The 26,444-nt window shown below is 62.4% G+C and overlaps 1 protein-coding gene across 1 annotated transcript in view; it reads right to left on the bottom strand.

Moving 5' to 3' along the window:
• Positions 1-24,018, bottom strand: part of GRIK1 (glutamate ionotropic receptor kainate type subunit 1) — a 185,601-nt gene extending 161,583 nt beyond the window's left edge. The window contains exon 1 of the mRNA XM_045852535.1: positions 23,901-24,018. Within this exon, the coding sequence (XP_045708491.1) occupies positions 23,901-24,018 (118 nt within the window). The remainder of the gene's footprint in view (positions 1-23,900) is intronic.
• Positions 24,019-26,444: the final 2,426 nt, after the last annotated feature.

Raw genomic sequence — 26,444 nt, 5'->3', positions numbered from 1 at the left:
GCCGATTACCTAAATTTGTAACTGACATAAACAGGGAAGCCCGAGTCCGATGGTTCCACTGCTGCCTCTCGGCCGTGGGGTCTCCTTTACCTCCGCATCAGGACCACGGGGGGTGCGGCGGCCGCACCGATTCAGAGGCGGCGCCGGCGGGAGGTCCGTGCGCACGGCCCCCGGGGCCGGTGGACGCCAGGGTGTCCCCTCCGGCACGGCCCTCGGGTGGGTCCGCCCCGTGCTGGTGCGCCCCCCCGCCCCCCCCCCGTTGCTGCAGGGTGTTCAGTGCCCAGCGTCGTGGTCAGATGCTCGCTGGGTGCAGTTTTTCAGACTTTCATCCCAGCACAAGATTAGCCGGACAGAACTCGAATTCAAACCGGACGTGCTTGCACGTTCCTGGGGGTCACGGCCAGCAAAAACGCACTTTTATTTTATCCCGAGAGGAACCACAGACGTCCACGCATTCCACACACCCCCCCCCAGCCGCTTTCTGTGAGCTCGCTCACGCCGGCGGGAGCACCGGCTCGGTGCAGGTGGGGCCGGCCGGCTCGGGCATGCTCGCGGCTCAGGTGCCAGGGCGAGGGGCTCCCGGTGCCCTGACGGGGAACGGGACGGGGCGGGGGCAGGCGGCTGTCTTCCCCCGAGTGCCCCCCACACACGAGACGCTGCAGGGGCCCAGAACTGAAACCACGTTCCTCTTTCATTAGCAAATACTCCGCCGCGGGCAACTCCCAAAGAACTAGAACGCCCACCCTTTTTGCTCCCCCGTTCCTTCTCTCGGGTCCTTTCAGCCCCTGTCCGCGGCCCGTCACTTCCCCCTCGGTCCCCAGGTCGGCGGAGGCCCCACGGCGGGCTCGCGCGGAAACCTCTGCGCGCGCGCGCGTCCAGACACGAGGAGAGCGGGCGGAGTTACCGGGGAGTACCGGGGCGCTTCAAGGACGGGTGCGGGACAGGCCCGGCCGGGCGGTCAGCGCGGGAAGAGCGGCACCGACTCGGGCGTGGGGAGTCCTTGTTAGGCCGGTTCCGGCCGCTGCTTGGGGCGGAGCCCACTGCAGTTTTCTCACTGTCCCCCCGCGGGCACGCGAGCGGCCCGTCGCGCGGGGGTTTTGCAACACGGCGCGAGGTTTTCTGGCTCCTTGGTCCGAAGCGCGGCGGGTCTGAACCGCTCCGCTTTGGAGTCTGCGTCCACGCTCCACGACCCCGGGAGGGCCGGAGAGTCACGAGTTCTCGGGCCGCTACACCCTCATCCCGTGGCTTCCGGGACACGCGAGGCACGTCCCAGTGTCCTTCCCGAGAAGCCAGTGTCACGCCTTCCCCTCTGGGGAGAGCGAGGGTGTTGGGAAGCTCCGACGCGGGAACGCCGGCCACGCCCACGGCCGTGACTCCTCCCCCCACCCCCCTTCTCGGGAGCGGGGGCAGGGGGTGGGCTTCCCGGGCCGGCCTCACCCAAGTCTCCCTGGTCCCCGGGGTTCCAGCCCGGGTTTCAGACATCGATGCGACGAGACAGAAAACAATCAGAGTGGACCCCCGAACCATGCGCAGGCCCAGCCCCGGCTCGGACCCATCTGGGGCGCCGGTGCTCATACAGCAAGACCGTCTGAGGCCGGGGCGGCCTCCACGCCCCCCCACGCCCCGCGCACGACAGCCCACAGCCGGCCTGGGCCCGGTCCCACCGTCCTTCCCGCTCCGTCCCCTCTGTGCTGGGGGGCCGAGGAGCAGAGGCCGGCCCGGCCTCCCAGCGCAGGGAGGAGGGCTCCCTTTCAGCACAGAAACGGCAGCTCCGACAGCCCACCCCCAGGCCTGTGAGCCTCCCGTGCGGTCTCCCCGAGAATGCCCCGGCTCTGCCAGGCCCCTGCTTCCCGAGTGTCTGCAAGGAGCTCGACTCCGCGGGGCCGGGGTCTCGGCAAGGACCCCGACAGGGGGCGGCCAGCCTTCTAACATCTCGTCTGCGTGGAAAGTGAACCAACTTGTTAAAAACATGTAAGTTTTTTAAAAGGTACAGAATACAAAATAAACTTCATATGATGATTTAATGCAATAAACAGATGTGGAGGGGGTAACAAAAAAGAAAATTTTATGACACAATGAGAGTAATGTTTTTTCTTTAAAATATTTTTTCTTTGAAATATTTTCCCCTAAGAATCTGTTCATATGTGTTTTTAACTTTAAAAAGATGAAAGAGGTATTTACTCCTTTTTCCTTTTAAAAATTCCCCCGCAACATAGAGAGAGCCCCTGTTTGAGGACGGAGGGTGCTTGTCCGCGTGGCCCCCCCCCCCCCGGTCGGGCGGACCCTGGGGCTCAGACCGCCGGCGTCTTTCCACGGAACCCTCCCGGTTCCCCAAACCCGCGCTTCCCTGGTTCTTACTCCGCCCCCCCCCGCCCCTCCTCCTCCTCCTGTTCCGGGACACACTCTGCTGGACACCAGGCATTCCACGGTGGGTGTCAGGGGGTGCCGTGGTCTGTAAGTCCTTGATTCACTAACGAGGACTTCGTAATGGACGCCGTCTACATTCCCCCCGAGTGAGGAGAATCGCTCCTCGTTTTGGAAAACTCCTCTCATTTCTGTGGCGGTGGCTGTGCAGCCCCTCCTTGCCGAACGTAAAGCACTGCGTTCCACCGAAGAGCAGGCAAGAGGAGCCAGGTAAAGGCTGATTGACTTTATGTTTGATGTCCTGTTTTTAGGTAATTTCCAAATACACTCAGACAGAATCATTACCAAAGAAGAAAGATAAACACTCAACATATAAGTCCGTAAACATGAACATCGTAATTATAAAAATTAACAATATATGTTTTGGAAAACTATGTCCATTTCACAGGATGTTTTTTTTTTTTTTTTTTTTTTAAACACCAAGGCAAGTCCTCTCTCACCTGCGAAACTGTCTGTACCTCCTGGGCCAGAGCGCTGTGTCCTCCTGCGGATCCAGGGTTTGCCTTTCGTTTGACAGCGAACCACGTGACCCTCTTGTCTGGACTACAGTTTAATTTCCAGTATCGTAAGTGTTTTCGCGTCGTCCTCATCTCTCCAATTAGAATGCAGAATTCACAAACTCTTCTGCCTCTCCTCTCGACTGGCCCTTCCCCAAAGGAGCGGCGGGTTCTGCGGGAACAGAGGGGACCCTGTGCGGTGCACGTGGAGGCCACCTGGTGCAGGGAGCCGGCGTGGGAAGCCCGTGCATCTCTGACGCGCTTGCGGAGGGTTTCCACCGGGCACTTCCTTTCAGGCCTCCGGAGGGTGGGGGAGTCGGGGCGCCCCGCGGTATCACCGCCCCGTGGCGGAGACCAGGCCTGTGGCCCCCAGTGCCGGTGTGCTCCGAGCTCCGCTGGAGACCTGCGTTTCATCCAGAAAAACCCCGACAACATGCGTTGGGTGGAACCAGGACGGGGACGTCCGAGATGAAACGTTTCTGGAGAGTCGGAGTTGAGGTGTCCGCGTTCCGACATGCAGCGATTTTGGCAATCTGGTGGCAGTGGCCCGGTGCTCCCGGGACCGCCGCCGGGGCTGCAGCTCGCCCGCTGCCCAGGAGTGCCGCGTGTGCGCACACACACACACACACACACACACTTGTGAAAAAACAGCTGGGAGCAGGCGCCCGTGCGACACGAGCGGCAGGAAAGAGTGGGGGTGCAGAGCGCCCCCCCATGTCTGCTCAGGGTGGGGCAGGGGTCAGTCACCAAGGGCACCGGCTCCCAGCCCCTGGGCTCCACCTGGGGCCCACCCGCCTCCAGCGACCGTGGGCCCCCCCCCCCCGCACTTGCAGACGCCGTGCCTCCGTATCAGGCGACCAGACGATTTTCCACCGATCCCCACGAAGTTCCTGATGTAACATCTCTTTTGACATTTAATTCTAACATTAGCTTAGATTCCACGCCTCAGCGAACTGTGTGATTCGGTAATAGCGTCTGTCAGAATGAGACTAATCACTTTACATCACTTTGATAAGAACGGCCCTTCCCTGAGTCCCTTCCATCATCTCTCTCGTGAAAAAGCGCGAGAAACTGTCGGGCACCTGAGTCGGTCGTGAAAAGTGAAACATCTCCGGGAGGAGCAGCACCGCTCAGCGCCCTCGAGAGCCTCCCACACGTGTCTCACGTGAAATATTTTCATCTGAGTTGTCTGGTGGGGGGGAGAGCCTGCGCTCAGCGCAGGCAGGCAGCCGGCGCCTCATCCACACCCTTAAAATCTGGGTTTCACTCTAAACATTGCCATCACAATGGGAGCCTGTGGGGGCACACCGCACCCTACATCTGGGGGGGGTGCTGTCTACGAGCCCCTCCCCCGCTCTGCCGTGGTGCGGGTCTGTTCCAGCCTCACCCGCAGCCGAAGCCACGGTCACCAGTGACCATCGGGGCTCATCGCAAAGCCGCAGGTTTGCGCAGAATGCCCCATCATTGCGCTTGTTCGAAAGTCCGAGCACCTGTTTGGTTCCACCAACCCGAACCCCCGGACGGCGGAGTGCGGGTGGGGGTTGGCCCCGTCGGGGAAGGGGGGGTTCTCACTTCCTTTTAAACTGGAAAATGTGGAGTGAATGAGTTCGTGCTTTCGGTGGATGAATATTCTTCATCCTCTGTGGGGCTGAGTGCTAAGGCCGGTGATTAACACCGAAACATCGGGCGCTAAACGGGAAAACCACGAAGGCCTGCCTTCGATGGCCACACGTGAAGACCCGTCACCCTTCACCGAGAGACCGACCGTGTTATTCCTGGGGCAGCGTCTGCACAGGGCGGGTCCCAGCGCGCAGGTGCTGAGCAGACCGAGGTGGGATCAATCTCCATGGGGGGGGGGTGTGACCGTGTTTCCACGTCGCAGACGAGGAAGCCCGAGGCTCAAGTGATTTGCAGAGTCTGACTCCGAGCCACCCCTCCCCGCGGTCTCCCCGGACGGCGAGCAGCTCGGTCTGGGACCTGATTCCTCAGGTAGCGACCCCGCAGTGCACACGAGGGGGAGCAGGAACACCGAAGCCTGGGGCCCGGGGGGGCACTGGGCTGGGGAAACCGGCCGGGGGAAGTGACTGTGAGTAGTTTTCAAGCAGGAGCCACGGCCGGACACTCTGGGGTAAAGGGGGAGGACGCAGGAACTCTGGGGCAGGACCGGCCACGGCCGGAGCAGGCGCAGGCGGGGGAAGCGATGTCTCGGTTTCCGTGGGCGGGGGAGGGCTGGTGGAGAGATTGGACCCGTGTCACTGGGAGCTGGCAGCTGGCGCAGCAGACCCGGGGGGCGGGGCCGGTGTGACCGGAACAGCGGCAGCGGGGGAGCCCGCGGCGGGGTGCAGGGTGAGGCACAGGCCACCGGCTCGGCGGGCGCAGCCCAGGCCGGCGGTGGGCGGCGGGGTCGAAGCCGACACGGAGAAACACGCTGCTGAGACGGAACCAGCTCACGGCGCCCGCGGCCCCGGGCCCTGCCCCTCCGCCCATGGGGCGGCGCCCCACCCCGTCTTTCTGCCCAAAGCCTCAGCTTCCAGCATCGTCGTCTTGGCTCAGGAATGCGCGCGTGAACAGAAACAAAACAATCAGCTTTCTCACAGACGCACCTGCAAAGCCAAACAAGCGTCTGGGTCATCTAAAAAATAAAAATAATACAACGCGCTTGCTGGAACTGGAGGAAAATTGAAAGATTCTCTTGTTTAGCTGTTTCATTGTTATTCTTTATTTACTTTCTTTTGTAAGACAAGGAGTGACTTCATCCATTAACTTAATACAAGTTCCGGAGTCGGCTTCATCACAGACTTGAGGTCTGGGTAGTTTAGAGAAGTCATCGACGGTCTCGGCTCCCTCGTCCACGAAATGGTGATCAATAACAGGGCGCGATAATCTCACAATCAGAACGAAAGGCTGTTCTTCAAGGTGCTGCCGTGGGGGGTTAATGGTGCCCGCGCTGGAGCCGGACAGCGTGGGCTCCCTCCCAGCTCAACTCACGAGCGGGAAACGCGGCCCCTAAGGGCGCACCCCCAGACTTGCCCCCCAACCCAGGGGCCGGGGGTGGGCGCAGCGCGGCTGTGACTGTTGGGGGGTCGGCGGACGCCCCGGGAGCGTGGGGCACTGCGTTCGCTGCAGAGGAAGGTCACGTGCGCGCAGGGAAGACGCAGCAACTCCTCTCACGCTGCTCAGGGGCCACGGCGACCAGCCCCGCAAACCGATGACATGGCCCCGCAGCCCCCTCTGCCCCTCCTGGAGCCCAGAGTCTGGGCCGGTCAGGAGCCAGGCTCTGTGTTGGGGGGCCGGGGGGCGGCGGTTGAGTCGACAGAGCACAGATTCAGTCGGGGCGAGTGTTCTCCTTCGACGACTCCGTAAGGATGGGATGGTGTTCGGGGCTGGAGACGCAGAAAAGGGACGATCTCAGGAGCTGGTTGGGTGAGAAAGTTGACCGGAACGGGAGCTGGAGGCTGGGCTGGAGGCAAGAGGGAGAACTCTCTAGAATGATCTGCGGACGCAGAGTCTGGCCGTCTCCGTGGACCATGGCAACGGTCACCGGGCGGGAATGCCCGGCTCTCGGGTGGAGGCGAGGGCTTTCCACCTGCGCGGGTGGGGCTGCGGGACCCGCAGGTGGCAGGCGGGCACCCAGGAGGCGCGAGGAGGGGAGACGTGCCCGTGACGTCACAGGACGGCTCTGCGGAGACGCCGGCCCCCGCTCCCACGCCTGCGGCCCGGTGCTGCCCCGCCGACCTGTGCTCTGGCGCCAGCGCGCTCGAGCGTGTGGGCGCCTCCCTCTATCTGATACGTGCCAGACGGCCGCACCGGGTGGTGCCAGACAGACAGACAGACAGACAGACAGACAGACAAGGTCTTGGCCGAGTGATCTGGGGAGGCAGCGCGCTCTCTTTAGCCTCAGTTTTCACCCCCATAAAACTCACAGGGCAGCACCCACGGGGCCGGAACCCGGCACTTTCCATCGCGCTCAGCGCGGCGTCGACTCCTCCGCCTCTCCGCTCCCGCCACGCCCACCTCCCCACCGTCTCTGTGACCGCCCAGCGATCCGGGTCGCTGCCCCTCCCTCTCCCCAGACGTTCCCACAAAGGTCGTCTGCTGTCACGTGCGTGGCCGTGGCAGAGAGGAGCGCGCGCTGGGCCTGTGTGAACACACGCGTGCCCACGGGCACAGGCAGGGAGGGGTTCACGCGGAGGAAACTCCACGGGGAGCGGACCGTGCACAGCGTGTGCCCCTGGTGCCTCACTGCCCTTGACGCCGTCTTGGCGTTGGAAACGCAATTAGCAGCTCAGCGGCCCACCTCCCCTGGGTCTCCTGCTCAGCATTTCAGTTCCAACCACAACACTTTACACCGACCTTCGCTGCCTGAAGTCTTCTCCGTGGTGTTTGTTGACGTCTAATACGCAACTGTGCTCCCTGTGTATGTCTGTGCACTGCACTGAAAGTAAGACTCTTGAGAGGGAGGTTTGTCCTGTCTTCATTGCTCTGTCCCCGGCGCCTCGAGTATCACATCTGTGGCGCACAGTGAGGCTCCAAATACCCTGAGATGAGCAGATCAGGTACTTAAGAGGGGCACCCGGCATGCGCCAAGCCCTGATGAACGGGTAGCAGTTATTGTTGTGACTTTTGCTGATATTTCACAAGATCTTGAGAAGTCATGAAATACCCAGGACTCGTTATCTTATTACTACGGTGGATCCTTAATGGATGGATGGATGACTGAATGAATGAACCAACCAATCAGATGTGAGGGTTTGCTCCCTGGGTCTTGATTGGTGAGGTGCGGCTGTCTCCCAGGCAACGGTCCAGAGTGAGCCGCTGGAATGCCCCGACCACCCCCGCCCCCTCCCCACCCAGCCCCCACGGCCCAGCTGCCTCGCGAGGACGTGGTTATCAGGGGGCCTTCGCAGCCCTCACAGCCTCTTCCGTGGGTCCCAGAGGCTGAGGCAAGAGGTGAAATCTTTCACTGTCTGTTAAAGTCAGATGGCCTGGAACGAATCAGATTGCCTTCGCAGAGGACGAGAAACAGATTTCGGGCGACCGGAGCGCACCGCCCTTCCCCCTTTCCCGCAGGTGCGCTCGCGCTCAGTCCGGGCCTGGCACTGGCCGGTCTTCCCGCCCGCCGCGGCCCCGGGGATCCGTGGCAAGTGTGGAGACGGCCCCGAGGTGCTGTTAGTGACTTGGAAAGTGGAAGGGCGCCTGTGCAAACCGACTCCGCTGGTCGGGGAGCAGGCGGCGGTACCCAGAAGCTGCGTGAACTCCGAGTTTAAATGACAAAGGACTGTTTGTCCGGACGGCGAGGCGTGCCCGGGAACGAACTTGACCGGCCATGAGTGTGACGCTGAAATACGGTCCTCGCACCCTGCAGAGCCTGCTGGGGGACGCCGCTGCGCCTCGGAAGGGACGGGGAGGAGGAACAACCGACTCGGTGGCGAGGGCGCAGGGCCCAGCTCCCTTCGCCCGTAATTGGTCGCCCGGGCTCCTCGCCCCTCCACTTAATCAATGGCCAGCTTCCACGGTAATGTAGCTTAGTCATTAGGAAGGTCATTAGGAATTCACGGGAAAGTCCAGACAACTTTTAAAAGCGGCGGAAGGAATTCGAGTCCAGGTTGCCCCCGAGAGCTTCGGCGCAGGACTTGGAGTGGAGTCACGTCGCCCCCACGCTCTGCGCGAGAATCCAGGCCCCGGAGCAGGGGCCACGGCCCGAGGACGTGGTGTTTGATCGCTGCCCTCCGGGCGCCGAGACTGTGGAACGGGAGCAGGCCAGCGCCCCCGCGCTGTCCGCGCTGTCCGCGCCGCAGCGTCACGGAGCCCGTGGTCGGGCCGGGCGCACACGCAGGCTGAGAGCATCCGCACACGTTTGCGCGGAGCGGGCCGGGCGGCGGAGCTGCAGGAGGCCGGGGGCGGAGACGAGGAAGTTGCGCCGCAAGGGAGGGCGGAGGTGGGTTACAGCCGCCGGTGCTCGGAGCGGAGCGCTTATTCTCGCGTTGCTATTGGTCAGTTATTGGGTCACCGTGTTTTCCGCACGGACAGCTCCAAACCCACCGTTTCCCCACCCAGGGTTTTACAGACGCGGAGACGTGCGCGGAGGGGGCGAGCAGCTTGCCCCAGACAGCACGCAGGGTCAAAGTTCATGCCTCCCGCTGCTTGGCCTCCTGTTCCTCTTCATGCAACCACCCCGGGGGCTCCCGCAGTCCAGTCCAGGCGAAGGCCGTGAGTGTCCTGGCAGGACGTTTTCTCTTCCCTTTCCCGAAGGCCTAACCACTTCCCCGGCAGTCCCCACGCGCCGGCAGCCGGCGGCAGGACAGACGCGTCTGCCCATGACGCTTGGCGTGTGGGGAGGTGGTTCATCCGGTCAACGTACATGAGCTGTGACATCGTGGGTCGGGTCTGGGAACTTAAAGTGTCCCCGCGCCCTGCCCCGGCCCTGCGGGTGCCGGGACGGACCGGGAAAGCGGGGGGTGGGGAGGATGGCAGGCCGGGATGGTGGTGGCGCAGCCCAGGCGGAGGGCGAGGGGTTAGCGGGCCCTACGGGGCTCAGACCCCGACGGTGAGCTTGGTCTGCGAGGACGCGAGGGTGTCCCGGTCACTGGAACCCGGGCGGAAGTCTCCGTCCGCCTGGGAAGGGCCTCCCCTGCTTTGAGAATGAGCAGCTTTGCTCCGCGACGGAGAGAACAGAGCGGGGCACCTGCCGCGTTGTCAGACGGTGTGAGCTTTGGGGGCGACGGGGCTCCTTCTCCATGGAAGGAGGTTTGCTGTGCCTTCACAGAGTGCCTTTTCCGTGGGATCAGAGGTCACGGAGGGGACCTGTGCACGGCTGACGAGGGCCGAGTGTTTGCGTCTCTCCGCCCTGGCACGCGGAAGCCTTCACCCCCAGTGATGGTATCCGGGGTGGGCTCTTCGGGGTCACTGGGCGTTCGGTCACGGTGGGAGGGGCGCCCCTGTCGGAAGGGGCAGGCAGAGCGCCCCCTCTCTCTAAGGGCGCGCCCAGGAGAGGCTGCGTGAGTCCACGCCGCAAAGGCAGCGGGTTACCTGTGGGACGCAGGCCCTCGCCTTGGACTCCCCGCCTCCAGCACCAGGGGAGGCCGCGGCGGCCGTTCGGGCCGTGTCTGCGCAGCAGCCGGAGCTGACCCGGGCAGCGGCGAGCCCTAGGGGACGCTCAGGGAGAAAAATGCGCTCGCGATTGCGCGTCGGCCGGCGCGCGGAGGGGGACGGACAGGCACTGGGGAGTGGATTCCCGTGTCTGAGTTCGCGTGATGGGTCCGTGATGAAGGTCGTACAGTGGGTGGTTTCCCTGTCCGTCTCTAACGGGCCCCCCCGGCCCCCCCCGGGGCAGGTCCCAGCCGCCCCTCTGCGGAATGATTCACCGACTTCCAATGGGAGTTGAGTGCTGCCGTCAGCGGAACGCTCAGACAGGACTCGGGAGGACTGGTCAAAGACACCTAAGTTCGTGGTGAGGTTTCCGGGGGAATCACGGCTTTGCGTTATTTCTGTGTGTTTTTTTAACTCCGGGAAAGCTTGGCTTAGCTTCCGACCGCAGGCCTGGAGTGCCCGGGTTTCCTGGGGCTCTTGGAACGACAGTTGCTCCTCGCCGGCCCTTCCTCAGCTTCCTGTGCGGCGGCCTCACGGGCCCCTTTCCTTCCCCACCCTGTTCTCCGCGCGCCTTTCCCTCCCGCGGCCGCCCCGGCCCGTGGTCAGGGGCCGTGCGGCTGGAGGAGGCACCGCGTCTGTCCGAGCGAAGGGGCACGTGAGTTCTGTGCTGCGTGGGCGTGTCTACACGCGACCCCGGGGGCAGGCGCGGCCGCGACAGTGTTTACTCTCTTAGGACGAAGTCTGGGGGACCACCCGGCGGAGGCGGGTTGTAGGTGCCGCACATTCGGGCACGAGGAGGGGGACTGTCCGGGGACGTGAGGTGTGCCCCGTCAGAAGTACAGGAAAGGGCACCCGCGAGGGAGAGCTGCCTCCCCAGTCACACGCCTGGGTCACGTCTCGGCCCAGGAGCACACGTGTGCAAGGGCTTAGCAAGCGTCCCTGCACCGCCCTGTGCCGGGCACCCCACTGGGTGCTGGGGACGCAAGGGTCAGCAGGACACGTTCCCTGCCAGAGACGCCCCCGGCCTCACGGACGTGCATTCTGGGGGGGGGCCATATATACAATATATAATATAATGTTAGATATATAATATTTTATATAATATTTTATATATCTATATCTATATCTATATCTATATATATATATCAACGTCCGGGGCGCTCACAACACAGCAGACGCTGCTCTCAGCGTCCACATCTGCGGACGAAGCATCCCCGCTCCCTGGCCGAGTGTGCACAGACAGACCCTCCAGAGAGAAGAGGGAGAAAACGGTCTCTGGTCCACGGGTTTGTGCAGAGTTTACTCGTTTATAATCTGGTTAAAACAAAGACACGACCAGACCAGCCGGCCGCTATTTCCCTGGCCCTCCCTCAAACCACTACGTTTCCCGGACACCCACCTGCCTTTGCACCACCTTCCGTCTCTGCCAGACCTCTCGCTCTCCCCTTACCCCCACTGCGCCTCCCCGGGCCCCGCCCCTCAGGGCCTCCTGCGTCTGGTCCCACGTCTGGTGCCCGAGGCCACGGGCCTGCTCCCGCTGGGGCCCTCCCGGGCCGCCCAGCCCGCACGGTTCGGGGAGGAGCCCGCACCGCCCGCCTGCTCCTCCCGCAGGAGGCGCCGCCCGTTCTCCAAGGCCGGCTTCCCCGCGAGTCTGTGCGGCCCGCTGCCGCCTCCCAGCCGAACAGGGTCGCCGGCCAGGCCACTGTGCGCTGTGGCGTTCGCGCCGAGCGATGATTTACAATTCTGTGATCATTTATAATCCACAATGTACGTATTTCTAGGGTGCTGCCAGGAACCACCCGACGGGTGTGAGTCCCCACTCCTTGAACAGAGACAGTCACAGTCCGATGTCTCCATCGCCCAGTCACTCCGGCCCCCAGGCGGGGCCTGCGGCCTCCCGGTCGACTCTGTATTCCACGTGACCGACGCAGACAGACGTGGCCTCGCTCGCAGGTCACTCACACGCGTGGTGAACGCCTCTCAAGGCCTCCCTCGGAGCCCTGGCTGGTGCGGCCCCGTGGGCTGAGCGCCGGCCTGCGAATCCAAGGGTCCCCAGTAGGGGGCATGCAAGAGGCAACAACCAATGTCTCTCCCTCTCTCCCTCCCTTCCCCTCTCTCTAAAAACAAACAAATCAATAAGATCTCGAAAAGATTTTTCCTCTGAAAAATACCATTGGTAGATGAATTTTTACCCGCAGATGTACACATTACATAAGCTTTCAATTGTAAATACAGAAACATCTTTATGAAAATACTTTATAAATGCTTAATTTTTAAAATAAAATTATATTTCACTAAAAAACCCTTGTCTGAATTTGCTTCACATTGTGTACCCATTTTCAGAGAAGTGTTTTTTTAACAAACAATCCAACTCTAACAAGAGTTTGTTTCTACTGTTGCATGCTAAGCTACCGATTTTTTGAGTCAAACTCTGCTAAAACGGCAAATACGATGTTTAGCAGTGATCTTTAAGTGTCGCACAGACGTTTAAAGGCTTCAAGATGTTAACAAATAACTTTATTGGCTGCGCCATCTCAGTTTTTCTTTATTGCTTTATAAAATATTTAATTAAATTATTGACTCTTCTGTCAGATAGTATAATGGTTATTGCAACAGAAGCAGAGGCACATTTTCTGACAGATCGATGGCCATCAGTGCGCGGTCACGTGGCTGGAACCGGCCCGCGAGGCGGGGGGAGCTGTGTGTGAGCGCCGTTACCCAGGTCGGCACATTCCAGTCCAAACAGCTCCCTTTGGCTCGTTCAGACCCGGCGGAAGCGACAGCCATTGGAAAACCACGAACGGACAGCGACCTTGTTAGACTGCAGGCGTCCGGCTCTCTGGGCCTACACGTCCTGGGCAGCCGGCGGGGGGCAGCCGGCGGGGGCTGCCGCCGGCACGGGGCGCTCATTTTTCCTGCTCAGGGAGCCACAGAGAAGAAGCGCGAGGCCCCCCGAGTGGCGGGGAAGCAGCAAGGTGGGGCCACCGTGGAAACATCTCCGTGGAAATGGTTGCGGATCATGACCTCCTGTCGTACTTTCGTCCCCAGAGGACTCAGGGAGGAAGCGTGCCCAACCCGCCTTTAGTTTCCAGGCCCCTGGGGGAAGTGCTCATGTAAAGCAGGGGCTGCACACCCGTCTGAAATCGCCCCAAAGGGACACCTTTCCAATAAAGAACGACACGGTAAATCCGCTGCTCTGAAGTCTCAGGAGTGGGGTTCTTGCGAACCGCAGTGAACACCCACGACGTGGAGCAGACTCGGGTTTTCCCGCCGGATTTGCCTGAACACCTGGGCGCCCCCTCTACCCGGCCCGGCCTCCTCTCACGTCGATGAAAACCAGGCTCCCTAAATGGGAACAACCCCAAGTTGACTTCCATCCGTCCGTCCGGGGGTCTGCAGAGGGCAGAAGTGGCCAGCATGCACCACGTGTCCCTCGGCTGACGGCGGGGGGGCTGGTGCCCTCCCTCATCACACGAGGTGCTGGCGGACCTCTCTGGCGCTGCATCCCTGGGTGAGGAGGCTCACTGAGTTGGGGTCGGTCAGAGGAAGTTCCCGTCCGCACAGCTGAGCGAAGAGAGGGACTTAATGCGGCAGAATGTTCCGTTCCCTGGCAGCAGCCCTTCTCTCCCGGATGTGCGGCAGCCTGGTGTATGGGGGGGGCGGGGGGGGGGCTCTCCGCAACTGTTACGGGCCGGGCCGTGCTACGTCCTGCACCCACTGCCAGGTGGAGTTTTTCGCCGGGTGCCGTGATTTTTGCGGCCCTGTTTGTCCCGACAGCGCGTGCCTGTAAGGAACACGGCCTTTCTCCTGCCTCCTGGAGAAGCGTGAATAGAGAAACCAGCTACTTTTCTTTGTCTTAGAGCCATTTCCTTGGTCGGAAGTAGCCCTCACCAGGAGTTCACACTGGCAGAACCCCAGCCACCCCCCATCCCAGATTCGGGTGGCCTCGGCACCCTTTGGAGTCTCACTGGGACACTGTATTGGGTGAATGCTCAGCACCCATCTCGACGACGCCAGCAACGAACACGGAGGGCTCTCTCCGTGTCAAGGGCCGCTCCCCCTGCGTCGTAGGTCCCGACTCACCGGGCCCCCCGCCCCCCCCATGACCCTGTGCGGCGGTGGCCGTGACCGCGGCTGCTGCTCAGAGTGTGGGAAGAACCCCAACCACAGAGCAGGTTCACGGGGCTGGGAATCGGCGCGGCCAGGCAACGGGAGGCCAGGACGTGGGCCGTGGTTAACCGCCGCTGGTCTGTGAGTGCGGATCGGAGAGTTCCTTACGGCCGAAGGAAGGGTCCCCCACGGCACAGCCGTCTTCAGCATCAGCCCCACGGTGCGTGGGAAGGCGCTAGGAGCTTCAGGTCTGCGCGGAGGGCGGGGGTCAGGGCGGGGAGGGTTCCGGCCGGTCTGTCTTAGCATCTCCCTGCAAGGCCCTTCCTGAAGCGTGATGTCCAGAAGAGTTTTATTGTTTCCTTTTCCTCCTGTGGTGCCCCTTTAGCTGCTCTGGTCAATACCGGGCGATCGTCCCAGGCTGGTTCCCCGATGTGGACAAACGCGTGTCACCCGCTTGTGCATGTAACGTGAGAAACTCAGGGGGGTTTCAGAGCAGGACGCCGGCCCCGCTCCCGAGGGTGCCCTCCACACGGAAGTGGGGTGGGCTTCTGCTCCGGAGGGCGTCTCGCTCGGGGCTCGTAATCCCACAGAGGGGCTTCTCTGCCTCCCAGGTCTGCGGCCCACCCGGACCAGGACAGCCCAGCCAGGGACACGGCCGGGGCCTCGGACCGCCAGCGCTGGGAGGGCCCTTCCTCAGCTCACCCCCCCTCGGCCTGGCTGCAGGGGCAGGGTGGCTGGAGCAACCCGGAATCCCCAGAGTGGCTGCCGTAACCAGTCGCTTTTACGCTGGGCGAAGAACCCTGCTAGGGAATCAGAAAAAGACAAATTTCACCCGTGGTTCCACGGCTGGAGCCACACAGACGGGCTTCCGTCTCCACATTCCTTCGCCCTGAGGGGAGCGCTGGCCTGTAAGCCAGAGTCTGCGTGCGCTTCCCGTCCGTCCGTCCAAAGGGAGTGCGGCCACGGGCTCTTTCGGATCATTTTCCAGTTTAGCCCAGAGTCCCATCCTGAGGATCAGACGAGGAGGCCTCTCTCTCTCTCTCTCTCGAGTCTGTGCTGTGTTTTCCTAAGCATGGCCCCCCACCCCCACCCTGGAGATGCTGCACAATCGGCGACAACGGCTCTTGCCGGTTCAGTGGCCACCCATGGAAACCGCCTTAGGGGTCGGATACGTCCCGAGAACAAAAGAAACTTGAGCCGCCCGGAGTTCAAAAGGCGAACACAGCCGAGGGCTCTCCCGCGGTTAGCAGGGGGGGCTCGGTCCCGGAGGTGGACGCGGGCGGGTCGTCGGGGAGGACCCCTGCTCGTGGGGGGCTGCAGTGTGGAATTCCACATTTTGGGAGCTTCAAGCTTTACCAAGGAGAAAAGATAACTCTTAAAAGTTGTGACTGAGTCTTCACAACTAAAAAAAAATAACCAGCTGATTTTCGCCATCCCTTCCCCATTTGAATTACAACGTCCTTTCTGGCTCTGGGAATTAACTATTGACATTTTAAAGATGTATTTGGACAATTTTGCTCAGAAAAGGGACTTGCGTACACCGTTTGCTGTGAGTACCGGGTGGGTGTTTGTTCAAACACATCAGCCCTCCGTGGCCCTGCCAGACGGGCTCCCACGCCCGGACCAGTGTTCAGAGTCAGGGGGTCTGCAAGGGAGCCCAGAAAGCACATCTGGCTGAAACCCTCTGTGCTGACGGCAGAGGCGCCTGACCCCCCAGCTCCTGCGGACCCGTTACAGGAGTCTCCAGGAGACGCACGACGCTCACCTCTCATCAGCAGCGAGTTTTATACCAAGTTCATTTCTATGATGGTTGTTCTGACTGATGTGCTGTTGTCCTCAGTTTAACGATGCTCTCAGGAAGCCCTCCACGTGGCGTCCCTCGCGGGGTTGGGCATGGCTTGTCCGTTCCCCTCGGTGCCGTCGGTCGCCAATCCGAGTGCACTGCCGAGGTGAGGGGACCCGCCATCACAGAGGGAACCTCGCGATGGGGTGGGTTTTCTCCAACGGACTTTGTTTCTTCGCTCTCCAGAGGCGCGTTGGGTCTGCGTGACAGGCGGGGAGGCGGAGCTGGGAGTGCGCACACGCTCCGCCTCTGGCTTCTCTGTCTGGGGCCTGGGTGCGGGTGAGCACGCCGACACTCACGTACACTGTCATCAAGCAATATCCCTCTTTATTCCAAGTCCCATCTCGGTTGCACGATCCCGGTCAGCACGCATCACGTGTGTTCGTCACATGTGTTCGTCACATGTGTTCGTCATGGCTGCGTGGCCGCCCCTCGGACCTCCTTATTTCTCCGGTCTTCGCGGGGCGGGAGGGCGCAGGCCGAGCGCCGTGCAGAGGGCCGCCCGTCGGCACTCGGCGTGTCCCTCCCCCTCCCCCCGGGACCCGGGGGGGATCTGGGTCTCGGGAAGGAAGACCGAACGGGCGGGGGTGCCACCGGCATCCGTCCCAGCGCAGGAGGGCGACGCCACCCGCAGGAGGGCCCTGGTGGGGCCACCCCCGCCCGTCTCTGCCTCTGCTCCCCGTCTGGGCACCTGATTGCTGCCTCATCGATTCGACCACTCATCCCTGTATCAGCTTGGATCCCTGGTGGTGCTTTGGTTCGGTGCCGTCCACCTCCCACGCCGTTACTGCTGGAACGATGCCGGCTGTGCCCGTGGGGAACACGGGTGCCTGCACCTCTCCAACACGTGCCCGTCGGTGAGGGGTTTTCAGCGCCTCCTAACTCTTCTGGAAGGAAAGGAGGACGCTCCTGGAGCGTCCTTCCGACGGCCTCCTCTGGTCCCCACACTGTCCGCCTCACCGAGGACGCCCGGTGCCCTGAGCGTGCGCTTCGCCCTGGGCCTGGGTCTCCCCGCCCTTCCCGCCGGCATCTAGGGGGCAAATACGCACAGTGACCCCTTTAGGGGCTGAGCTCAGATCCGTCAGATAAAACAGGCGTTTCGCTTTAGCAAACACGGTCTATAACTTTGAACTTGCTCGGTGCAATAAATAAAGAATTTTAATATTTCTTTTTTAAGGAACATAGTAGATGGTAATGAACTGCGGCCTCCAGACCGATCACTGATGAAAATTATAGTAGTGCATCACGGCATTTCTATTAAGCAAGTACAGACATATACGACTCTGGCGTAAAAAATCAGCATGTTTGCGCTCCTTCCGAAGCACTGTCCAGTAGAAATTCAGAGCGTCGACAGGTTCTGTGTGCTGTTTCATTTTGCTTTGCTCCGCCCCCGCCCCCCGGCAGGATGGCGGTCGGTGACGCAGTCATTCGTCAAAGACGTAGGACGGGCGTGCATTCAAGGGTCTGTAGCCCCAGCGGACCGCACAGAACGTCAAAGGTGTGCAGAGTCGAGGACGTGTGAGCACTGGTCTCTCCCTGTGAGTGGGTGCGCGGGCGACGGGCTGACTCCCCAGGCCCCCGCCGCCGCCGCCGCCTCCTCCAGGCCCCTGCGGGACTCGTCTCCCCGCCTGGGGTGCCCGTGCTAACAGCCTCACCCCAAAGCACGCGCCTAGGATAACCTTTAACCTCCAATAAGGACAAAGAGAGAGTGAAATATCGTCCAAGTGACTTGGAGAAGCTATTCTAAAAGGTTTTAATTTTTTTTAGTAGTTCACAAATAACGTAAATACAAAATCAAATATTTTTCTCTCTTTACTGTTTTTGTCTTTGCTCCAGAATAGACGGTTTTTCCGACTGACATATTATTACTAATGGTGTCGTGTTGATGTGATTAAACGGTGGTTCTTTGCAATTTGGTGTGATAACTTCATCTCTAGTAAATCAAGACAGGACATGTGTGAAGTTTAGGTAGCTGGTATATGGTCCTTTTAGTTTAAATATCTCCCCATCTCTCTATGAATATTTATGACTAAAATCAGATATGCACTTAAAAATAAACAAGTAGGTTTAACTTTTAACTATAGACTGTTAACTGACTACAAATTACATCCCTGAAAAATGTACTGTGAATCTAACACAGTTTCCCCCTAAAAACAACATTAAAATGTGAGTCCAGTGGGAAAAATAATCAGGGAAAATGATCCTATATCACGTTTTAAGCCAATAAAAACGATGCAGTTTCAGCACAGGTTGTGGGTTTTCAAAAATATTTTCTGCCCACGAGAGAACATTAAAACACCTAAACATTTAAACCGACTCGTAAAGCTTCCGACCCAGACGTGCTGGGGGGGCAGGTAGGGTTGGGGGGGCACCTTCTGAGTGAGGCTGAGACGCGGGGGCGGTGGTGGGTGGCGGCGGGAGTTTTGTTTCGTTGGCCAGTTTCCTCCGGTTTGTCGCGGAGTCGGGGGAGGGCGCGGGGCATGAGTCCAGGGGGCTTTAACCGGTGTGGTTCGAGTAGCGGACCTCCGGGCACCGCGATCTGGGCGACAGGGGCTTGAACCCGAGAAGCCGGGTCTTCACGCGGAGTCACGGCGAGTCACAGGGAGCTGCAGAGCCGCAGCGAGCCTCTAGGCGGCGCACCTGCCCGGGTGGCGGACGGACGGCAGCGCCCGCACTGACCTGAGCGGCGACCTAGCCCAGGGCCAGGCACGGAGCCGCCCCCCCCCCCGCCCCCGTTTGCTGCCAGAGAGAAGGGGCGCCCCTCCCTCCCTCGGCCCCGCCCCACGCCGCGCCTGCCGCGCCGCCACGTCCCAGCTCTGCGCCGCTTCTCTGCAGCCAGCGTCACGCACACACACGCGTGCACACACACGCGCGTGCACACACACACGCGCGTGCACGCACACACGCACGCACGCCCGCACACACACACACACACGCACTGTCACGGTCAGCCCCTCGGGAAAAGGCGGGCAGTGGATGCCCTCCACCTGCCACTCCCATCACGCTTCTCCTGGCTGAAATAACGTCGGGACACGCGTGGGCGGAGAGGCCGTTCTCTGCGCGGTGGGCGAGCGCAGCAGCGACCCAGCGGCGGAGGAGGACTCGGAGGCCGAGGACACGGGCCACCACGGCTGCCGAGTCCCCGAGCGCCCCTCACAGCCGTTCCCAGTGAAGGTGCCAGCCGAGGGAAACGGCCCCCCCCCCCGCAGGGGAGTGCCTTGCCTGACGCCGTGTGAGAAACTCCGGGGTCCAGCGATGACAACGTCCACTGTCCCCTCTCCCCCCCGCCCGGGGTCCGCTCCGACCCAAACCCCTCACCCGCCCGGGGCAGGGTTTTCCCCGCATGACGAGGACCAGCCCTCGTGTCTCTCACGCCTGGGGCAGCTTCGGGGAGCGGTCAGTTAGGGAGGGGCACTCACAGGGCTGCACTCGGCACAGCCCGCTCCGGGCCAGGAGGCGGAGGCCAGAGGGGCCAGCGGCCGGCCTCAGCGCCCCGCACCTGCGACCGAGCACCTGCACCTAGGCACAGCCACCACGCCCCTGACGGTCTTCTCGGTGAAAGGGTGGGTCAGTAGCCATGCAGGAAACAGGGACGGCGCAGGTCGACACCGTGTGAGCGCCAGGCCTGTGCAGTAACTGCCTAGACAAAGGTGAGCTATGCAGACAAACGGTAAGGCCAGGAGTCTGCCCACTCGGAGAAACCCGGCATCGCTGGCCCGACACGCCCCCCGGCCCCCCCATCAAGCGGCGGGGCTCCCTCCCCGGGTTGTCGGCAGGAATCCCGACCAGCACGCCCTCTCACTGTCTCGGGGTGACGGCCCTCAGGTCAGAGGGATCTTTCTGGGCCGCGGTCGGAGCCCCTGCCCAGCGTCCCCCAGACCCACCCTGCCCGTCCCCCAGGCCTCGGGGCTGGAACCCGTTGTCTCCGACGGTGCCGGCGACGTAACAAACGACAGCAGAAGACGAGCTGGAAGCCCTCCGAGGATCGTATTTGGAGCAAAAAGTGAAAACCATCCGCAGGGAAGGCCTGGGGAAGAATTCTCGTCCTGACGAGGGTTGTAAATCCCCCGAAACCGGCCCCCGGGGCGGCGGCTGCTGCCCTCTGACCTGCACCTCGCCCTCCACCCCGCAGCGGCCGGCTCCTGGCAGGCGGGTCGGCAAGTGTTTGTGGACCGAAGAGCTAACGAGATGAAGGGATTCGGCGACTGAGGTCGTGTGCTTGAGCGACAAACAAACACACAGGTGGTAGACACTGCTCAGAGCCAGGGGTCCTCGGGGGTAAACGCTCGAGAACGGTGCTGCGGCGAACTTAACCGTCGAGGCGGGAGGCGTCTGGGCCTCTCTTGAGGAAGTGAAAGCATTTGGACGATTGTATTGTCATTTACCTTTCCCCACTGTTGGTGTCAGTTTCCACACTGCTGTGTGCATGTGCGTGAGGGCAATGTGCTGTGTCTGTTCCGCGGTTTGCCGCAGACACAGGGGAGGGCGGCCCGACCCTCCCCGGGACCGGCCCTCCCCTGGGACCGGCAGGAGCAGGCGCCCGGGCCTCTGCTGGTTCACAGATGGGGAGCCCTGAGCCCAATGTGTCGGATGCCTGGTGAAACCACACCGCGGCAGCTCCTGAGTCCCCATCAGACAGAATGTATCGGTAACTTTTAAAAAGTAACAACAAAACATCAGCAACAGCACAACTACAGGCGACTCTGGAACAGAGGTGCAGGTTTATGGGCGATGGCCACTGTGCGCCTCAGAAATCTGTGACTAGCTTCTTCTGACTCCCCCAAAACTTAGTTGTCCCTTCATACCCACAGAGATTGCATCCGGGCACCCCCCACCCCACCGAAACCCCAGGCAGCCCAAGTGCCCGTGGGAGTGAGTCAGCAGTGCCCTCTGCCAGCCCGCCGCGCCCACGGACTCCCACTGCCGGGCGGGTGTTCACGGAAAAACCCCGAGTCAGCGGCCCCGTGCGGTTCAGGCCCACGTGGTTCGGGGGGCAACTGCGCCCCCTCCCCCCCAGCGCCGTCCCGCAGCACGAGGTCCACAGCTGTGTCCAAACCCAGCCCCCCCGCCGCTCACGCTGCAGACGGTGCCCTCCCCCCCGGGCCCGAGCTGAGGTGCTGCGGGACCTGGGTTACGTCAGCACGCCCTCCTGCTGCTGTTGCTGGTAGAAACGCGCTGTGTCGTCCCGTCCAGGAATTGCCACCCACGTGGGACTTTCTTCCCCCCCCGGATGGTGGCAGGGCTGCTGTTGGCTGAGGCCGCCGAGACCCCACTGTGTCGGGGGAAGGCTGTGCGGCCACAGGAGGGGGTGTCTGTGGCTGTGACGCTCAGGTGCGTGTGTGACGTTCGCTGGCTGGTCACGTGTCTCGGAGAGGGGCGGGGAGAGGCGGGAAGGCCTGGGCACCCCGCGGAGAAGCCCCAGGAGGGGCGGCACCTTCTCCCCGCAGGCTGCCGGGGGCCCTCTGGGGGGTGGGCGTCACACCAGCGCGCCTCCAACCTGCAGGACCCTCTTCCCGCCCCCGGACTCCCGACTGGGAACGCCCCCACACACGTGTCTGTGCGGGAACGGGGGTGGGTGTGCACCCCGATGTCCGAGCACTTCACCCGCACGTTACACCTCCCTTCACGGCCCTCAGCAGCTGGAGTGTGAGTGTGAGTGTGAGTGTGAGCAGACGCTCCGGCAAGGAGAGCGGACTAGCGATTAGTCCACCGAGCACTCAAGTGCCTTTCCTGCGAGAGCACGGCGCCCGCGCCCCTGCCCGCCGGGACGCTCCGACCAGCGACCAAGGGCCCTTTGTGTCGGGGGGTCGTGGGGCCACTGGTGCATCGGAGAGAGACGAGAGGTGATGAAGATGCACTTTAATCCTTCTCCTTCCTGCCCTGCACACACTCACACACACACACTTACACACTCACGCTCTCCCTCACACTCACAGGCGTTTGGATCCCCAACTCATTTAACCCTTTATGTCCCGCGTCGGACTGAACAGACCAGAGAAACTGCTGGCCCCCAAGCTGCTCCCCCCGCTGCCGAGACGCCCACTCAGGGGTGAGCAGGTCCCCAGCGTGAGCCGGGGCCGCGGTGCCGGCGCCACCACGGGCCACGCGGGGCCAGGGGTGAGCCGCCCGCCCTGCACACGGCCGCCCCCAGGCCCTGCGGTTTCACGTGCTGCCGCCGGCCGTCGTTTAGGAAAGGGAACCTCATTGTGTTGCCACATGCACTTTAAGGCCAGTGAATAGTGTTGTTTTCACTTTGGAAACTGTTTCTGGGCGGACGAGTGCGAGTGCTTGGAGCCTGGACGCAGACCCAGACACGCGGACAGACACATCTTAGACCCTGGTCTCCGCCGCCTCCTGGAACTCCCGCGGACCTGGGGCGGGGGGTGTGTCCTTAGGTTCGTTCGCAGGCAGGTGGGGCTGTGGCGGGCCCACCTCCTACGACCAGAACGGTCCCTGCAGACCGTACACGAGGTCGCCGGGTCCGTGGGCGCCGGGCCCCGGGGCCCAGTGTGCGTGTGGTGCCCAGCGCGGCAGCGGGGAGGGCGCGGGGCTGCCGTGGCTACGGGTGGGGTTTCTTCTTCATAACAGGGAAACTCGGGGCTCTTCCCATTCAGCCTAAACTATCTGGAAGTGCACGGTGTCATTGCCCACGGCCTGGAAACGCATGTCTTTCGTGAAGTCGGCGCTCAGGGCCTTTCCTCGAAAACCAGATCTCGCACGCCCACAGGCAGGACGCTCCTGTCAAAGAAGTCAACTTCCTTTTTCTTTCTTTTTTTTTTTTTTTTTTTTGTAAAAAGCAGGCACGATCGGGGAGGGGAACCGGGAGCTGGGTCTCTGCAAAGAGTTGGCTCCTCGCAGGCCAGACCCAGGGCAGCCGCTGGGGGCGTGAGCGGGGAGGGGAGGGAGGGTGGTGCCCTTCAGGGTCCCCAGCACATCCATGGGTCCTGGCCTGACCCTCCGGCGGGAGCCTGGAGCAGCTGCGAGACCCCGGGGTCGCCCCTCACCTGTGGCTCTCCGAGGGTCTCTGCGGGGCACAGTGGGAGCAGAGGGAGGCGGACACCTGTGGGGGGAGGGGCTCTGGCTTCTGCTGGGGCGGGAGGGCGTTCCGGGGGATGAGGAGCTCGCCCACCCCACCAGCCTCCCCGAAGCCGCCCCGCACCTCTGCACCCCGACCCTGGCGGTCTGCCCTGTGCATTCCGGCACCTGCACCCACACCGGCACCACCCCCTCCTCTTTGCCTCGTCCAGGGCTCCGGGACCCCCGCCTGCAGCTTCCAGCCCCTTTCATCTCCGCTGAGGGGGAAGTCCACACTCTTTCCCGAGGCGGCCTCCCCTGAGGACTGGGTCGCGCTCAGTGCCAGGCGGGCAGAGTGGGGAACAGAGCAGGCACTCGGGTGGGAGCTCATGGAGCCGACTGAGCACGCTCCCCAGTCCTCGACCCCCAGCCGGGGGCGCCTGCCGCCTGCACCCTGTGGGGAGCCCTCCAGACTTTGGAGACTCCCTGCGGAGGAACCCATCTCAGCGATGAAAACTTGGGGGGTGGCGGCTGGCAGGTTCTGGGAGACCCCCGCCCCCACCGGCCCTCGCGGTCCCCTAATTCTACTCGAGACTCGGTCTGCCAGCGAGACCGAGAGCCGGGTGGCCACGGACCAGGGCTGCGCATGTGGAGCGCCGACATCCCCCAGATGCTCCGTCTGGAGAGCGCATCTCTGCGCCCCAGGCTGCAGCCGCGCGACCCTGCAGCCGCAGCGGGCAGCCCGCAGGGCGACGGGGACCCTGCTGGAGCCCAGATGGAAAAGCCCGCCAACCGTGCCTGGCGGGGACGCGGGGACGCGGCTGCCTCTTCCCCGAGTCCTCCGCGCGCGCCGGTCACCCTCGCGCCCCACCACCCAGCGGCTGCCCCCGAGCCCGCGGCCCGGAGCGCCCCGGCTCACTCACCGATCCTGAGCACCTGCGGGGCGGCCTGCGGGAGGACGCAGCAGAGGACACAGAGGAGCGCGCGGCCCGGGTCTCCGGCCCGGGGACCCGGCTGGCGGAGGACCGCGCGGCGCCTCATCTTCCGAGCGGCTCAGTTCACGCGCTCCACGCGCAGCCCGCCCGGGCTGGGTCGCGCCTCATGCTCCGAGGACGCTCGGCGTCTGCGCCCTGCGCGCTGCCCGCGGACAGACCGAGAGCACGCGCGTGGGGACGCGTGGAACGCAGCGGGCTGTGCGGGGCTCTGGCTCCGCGCTAGCTCATCGCCCCGCCGCCCCGCGTCCGGACCGCGGGTCCCCGCTGTCCGCTCCCAGAGCCCGGAGCCAGGCGGAAAGTTGCGGCCGCTGTGCGGGGCCGTCTTCCCCGTTCTTCCTGCGATCCGACGCGAAGTGGCGGTGGGTGGAGGGCGAGCGACGGAGGAGGGCGGGGCGGAGAGGGGCGCTGGGGACTGGGTGGATGCAGGGCGCCTGCCCGCCTGCCTGCAGGTGAGCGGGGATCGCGGCCGCGCTCCGGCTTCTCCCCGCCTGCCCGGCCCTCCCTGTCCCGCCCGCCCGGCCCCGCGGAGACACCCCCCCCCCCGCGCACACGCGCGCGCACAGCCTCCCGCCCCTCAAGTTTGCGCCGCGCGGGGGGGAAACTCGGCCGAACGGCGAGGGGCGGGGCTCCTCGGTGATGTCCCTGCGCTCCCGTGGAGGGTCGTGGGCACGGCCAACTAAGGACGCGCCCCGTCACTCGGTGGAGAAGGGCCGGCTGGGACGCCGGGGTTTCAGGAATGGCCGAGGAGCCCCTGGTTCAACTCGGAGAGGACGAAGAGCAGGAGGCCGAGGAGCCTTGATTCCAGCGTCAGAGCGCGTCTGCCCGCTCGCTCGGACCCCACACCTTCTCCTGCGAACCATCCGCGGACACGTGCAGGCCGGCGGGGAAACGGGCAGCTGCGCGCCCTGGCTCCTCCCCGCCCCCTTCCTTCCCCTGCCGGGCGCCGACGGGAGAGGCGAGCTATTTCAGCAATGTGGGTTCCCAGACTGTTCCTCCGTAGAAGGACAAGGACACTTCCCCGGGGAAATCACCAGCGTTTGATCATTTTGGCTTAATTTCCTTTGAGCTTCGCGCGAGTGTTCCGCATAGAACTAACTGGTGGCTGGTTCCGCATTGACATTCAGAGGTTCCTGTTTTTCTAAGTAAGGTTTTTGCAGAAATGACCGAAATCGAGTCAATGGATCTGAAAGACATGCCCATACACGTTGAGCCTCGGAGAAGAACCAGCGACCAAATAAATCTGAGATGCAACCGTTCGCCATTCACTCCTTCGCTCGTCTGACCGATGCCTGGGCCGCGCCAGACAGGTGCTTTCCACGGACTCAGCAGTGGGGAGATGTGCCGTGCGCCCTGCCAGAGGCGCTGACCGCGCCGCTGGAGGCGGGGGGGCTCACTCCGCCTGGCCCCAGGTGCCCTGGGGGGAGAGCTGGGGAAGTCTCTGTCCTGTTCTCTTCCTCCCAGACACACGGGAGCGTGTCCCTTTCCGGTTCGGTGGACCCGTGTGACTGCTCTAGCCAACAGCCTGTGAGTGGACAGGGTGCGCGCCGTTCCTGGACGAACAGGAAGGCAGTCACAAACGAGATTTCATGTGCCCCCCCAATGCCTCCCCCCACCAGGACTCTCTCCTCCGGCTCCTGCCAGAGTAACCCTGAAAGGCACAGGCCCCGGGCCGAGGGAGCCCGGGTCCCTGCCTGGCCTTTGGGAGAGGAGCCGCTCCGAACAGTTCTCAGGCCACAAAGGGGTGACAGGCCAGTGGCCCGTCAGGTTTGTGTTTGGTCCGTGAAGGTTTGGAGATGTGTCTGTTACTGCAGCGTAGCCTGCTCCGCGCTGACTGGTAAGCTCCGTGAGACCTGAGGTTCTCCTCCGTGAAGTGAGGGTAGGAGCGGCGCAGCCAGGCCGCCGGCGGACTGCACGAGCCCATCACGGAAAAGCGCTTTCCGCGTAAAGTGCGAAGTGTTCTCCGAAGCCCTCGCTACTCAGCACGTATCTGTTCACTTGGCAATTACTTTTTTGGTTAAAAGAATCTATACATGCGTTTCTAGCTTAACTGTAACCACCATGGCAGAGACTGATGTAACTGCCCTCACGGGAAAGGAGTCAGGGATGCTGGTTCCAGTAATTGCAGAGGAACGGGCCCAGTACCGTCTAGGGAAATGTTGCCACATTGTACCCGTATGTATCACCTTCGGTCTGGGAGGCAACAGTTCCCCGGGGTTGTCAGGGATAATGGAATGGTTGCGCTTCCTGCCGTGGGTTTCATAAAGAATGCACGGCGGCGCACTCAAGTTTCTCTTCTGTATCATCTGTGAGATTCTGCAGAGCTGAAAGCTAAAATGTATTTCCTTGTTAAAATGCTTCCGTCTGCTGCTCCTGCACAGAGCTGAGCTGCTCGCGAGTGATCAGCAGCTGCTGTTAATTTGTTCCCTGCTTTTGACGAGAACTGTGTTTTGTGTGTGTGTGTGTGTGTGTGTA

This window comes from Phyllostomus hastatus, unplaced genomic scaffold (assembly GCF_019186645.2).
Source record: "Phyllostomus hastatus isolate PE091 unplaced genomic scaffold, TTU_PhHast_1.1 phas_contig_948, whole genome shotgun sequence".
In the NCBI taxonomy this organism is placed as follows: Eukaryota; Metazoa; Chordata; class Mammalia; order Chiroptera; family Phyllostomidae; genus Phyllostomus; species Phyllostomus hastatus.
The sequence above is the reverse complement of the archived record's forward strand: the minus strand, read 5'-3'. Positions and strand labels throughout refer to the sequence as shown.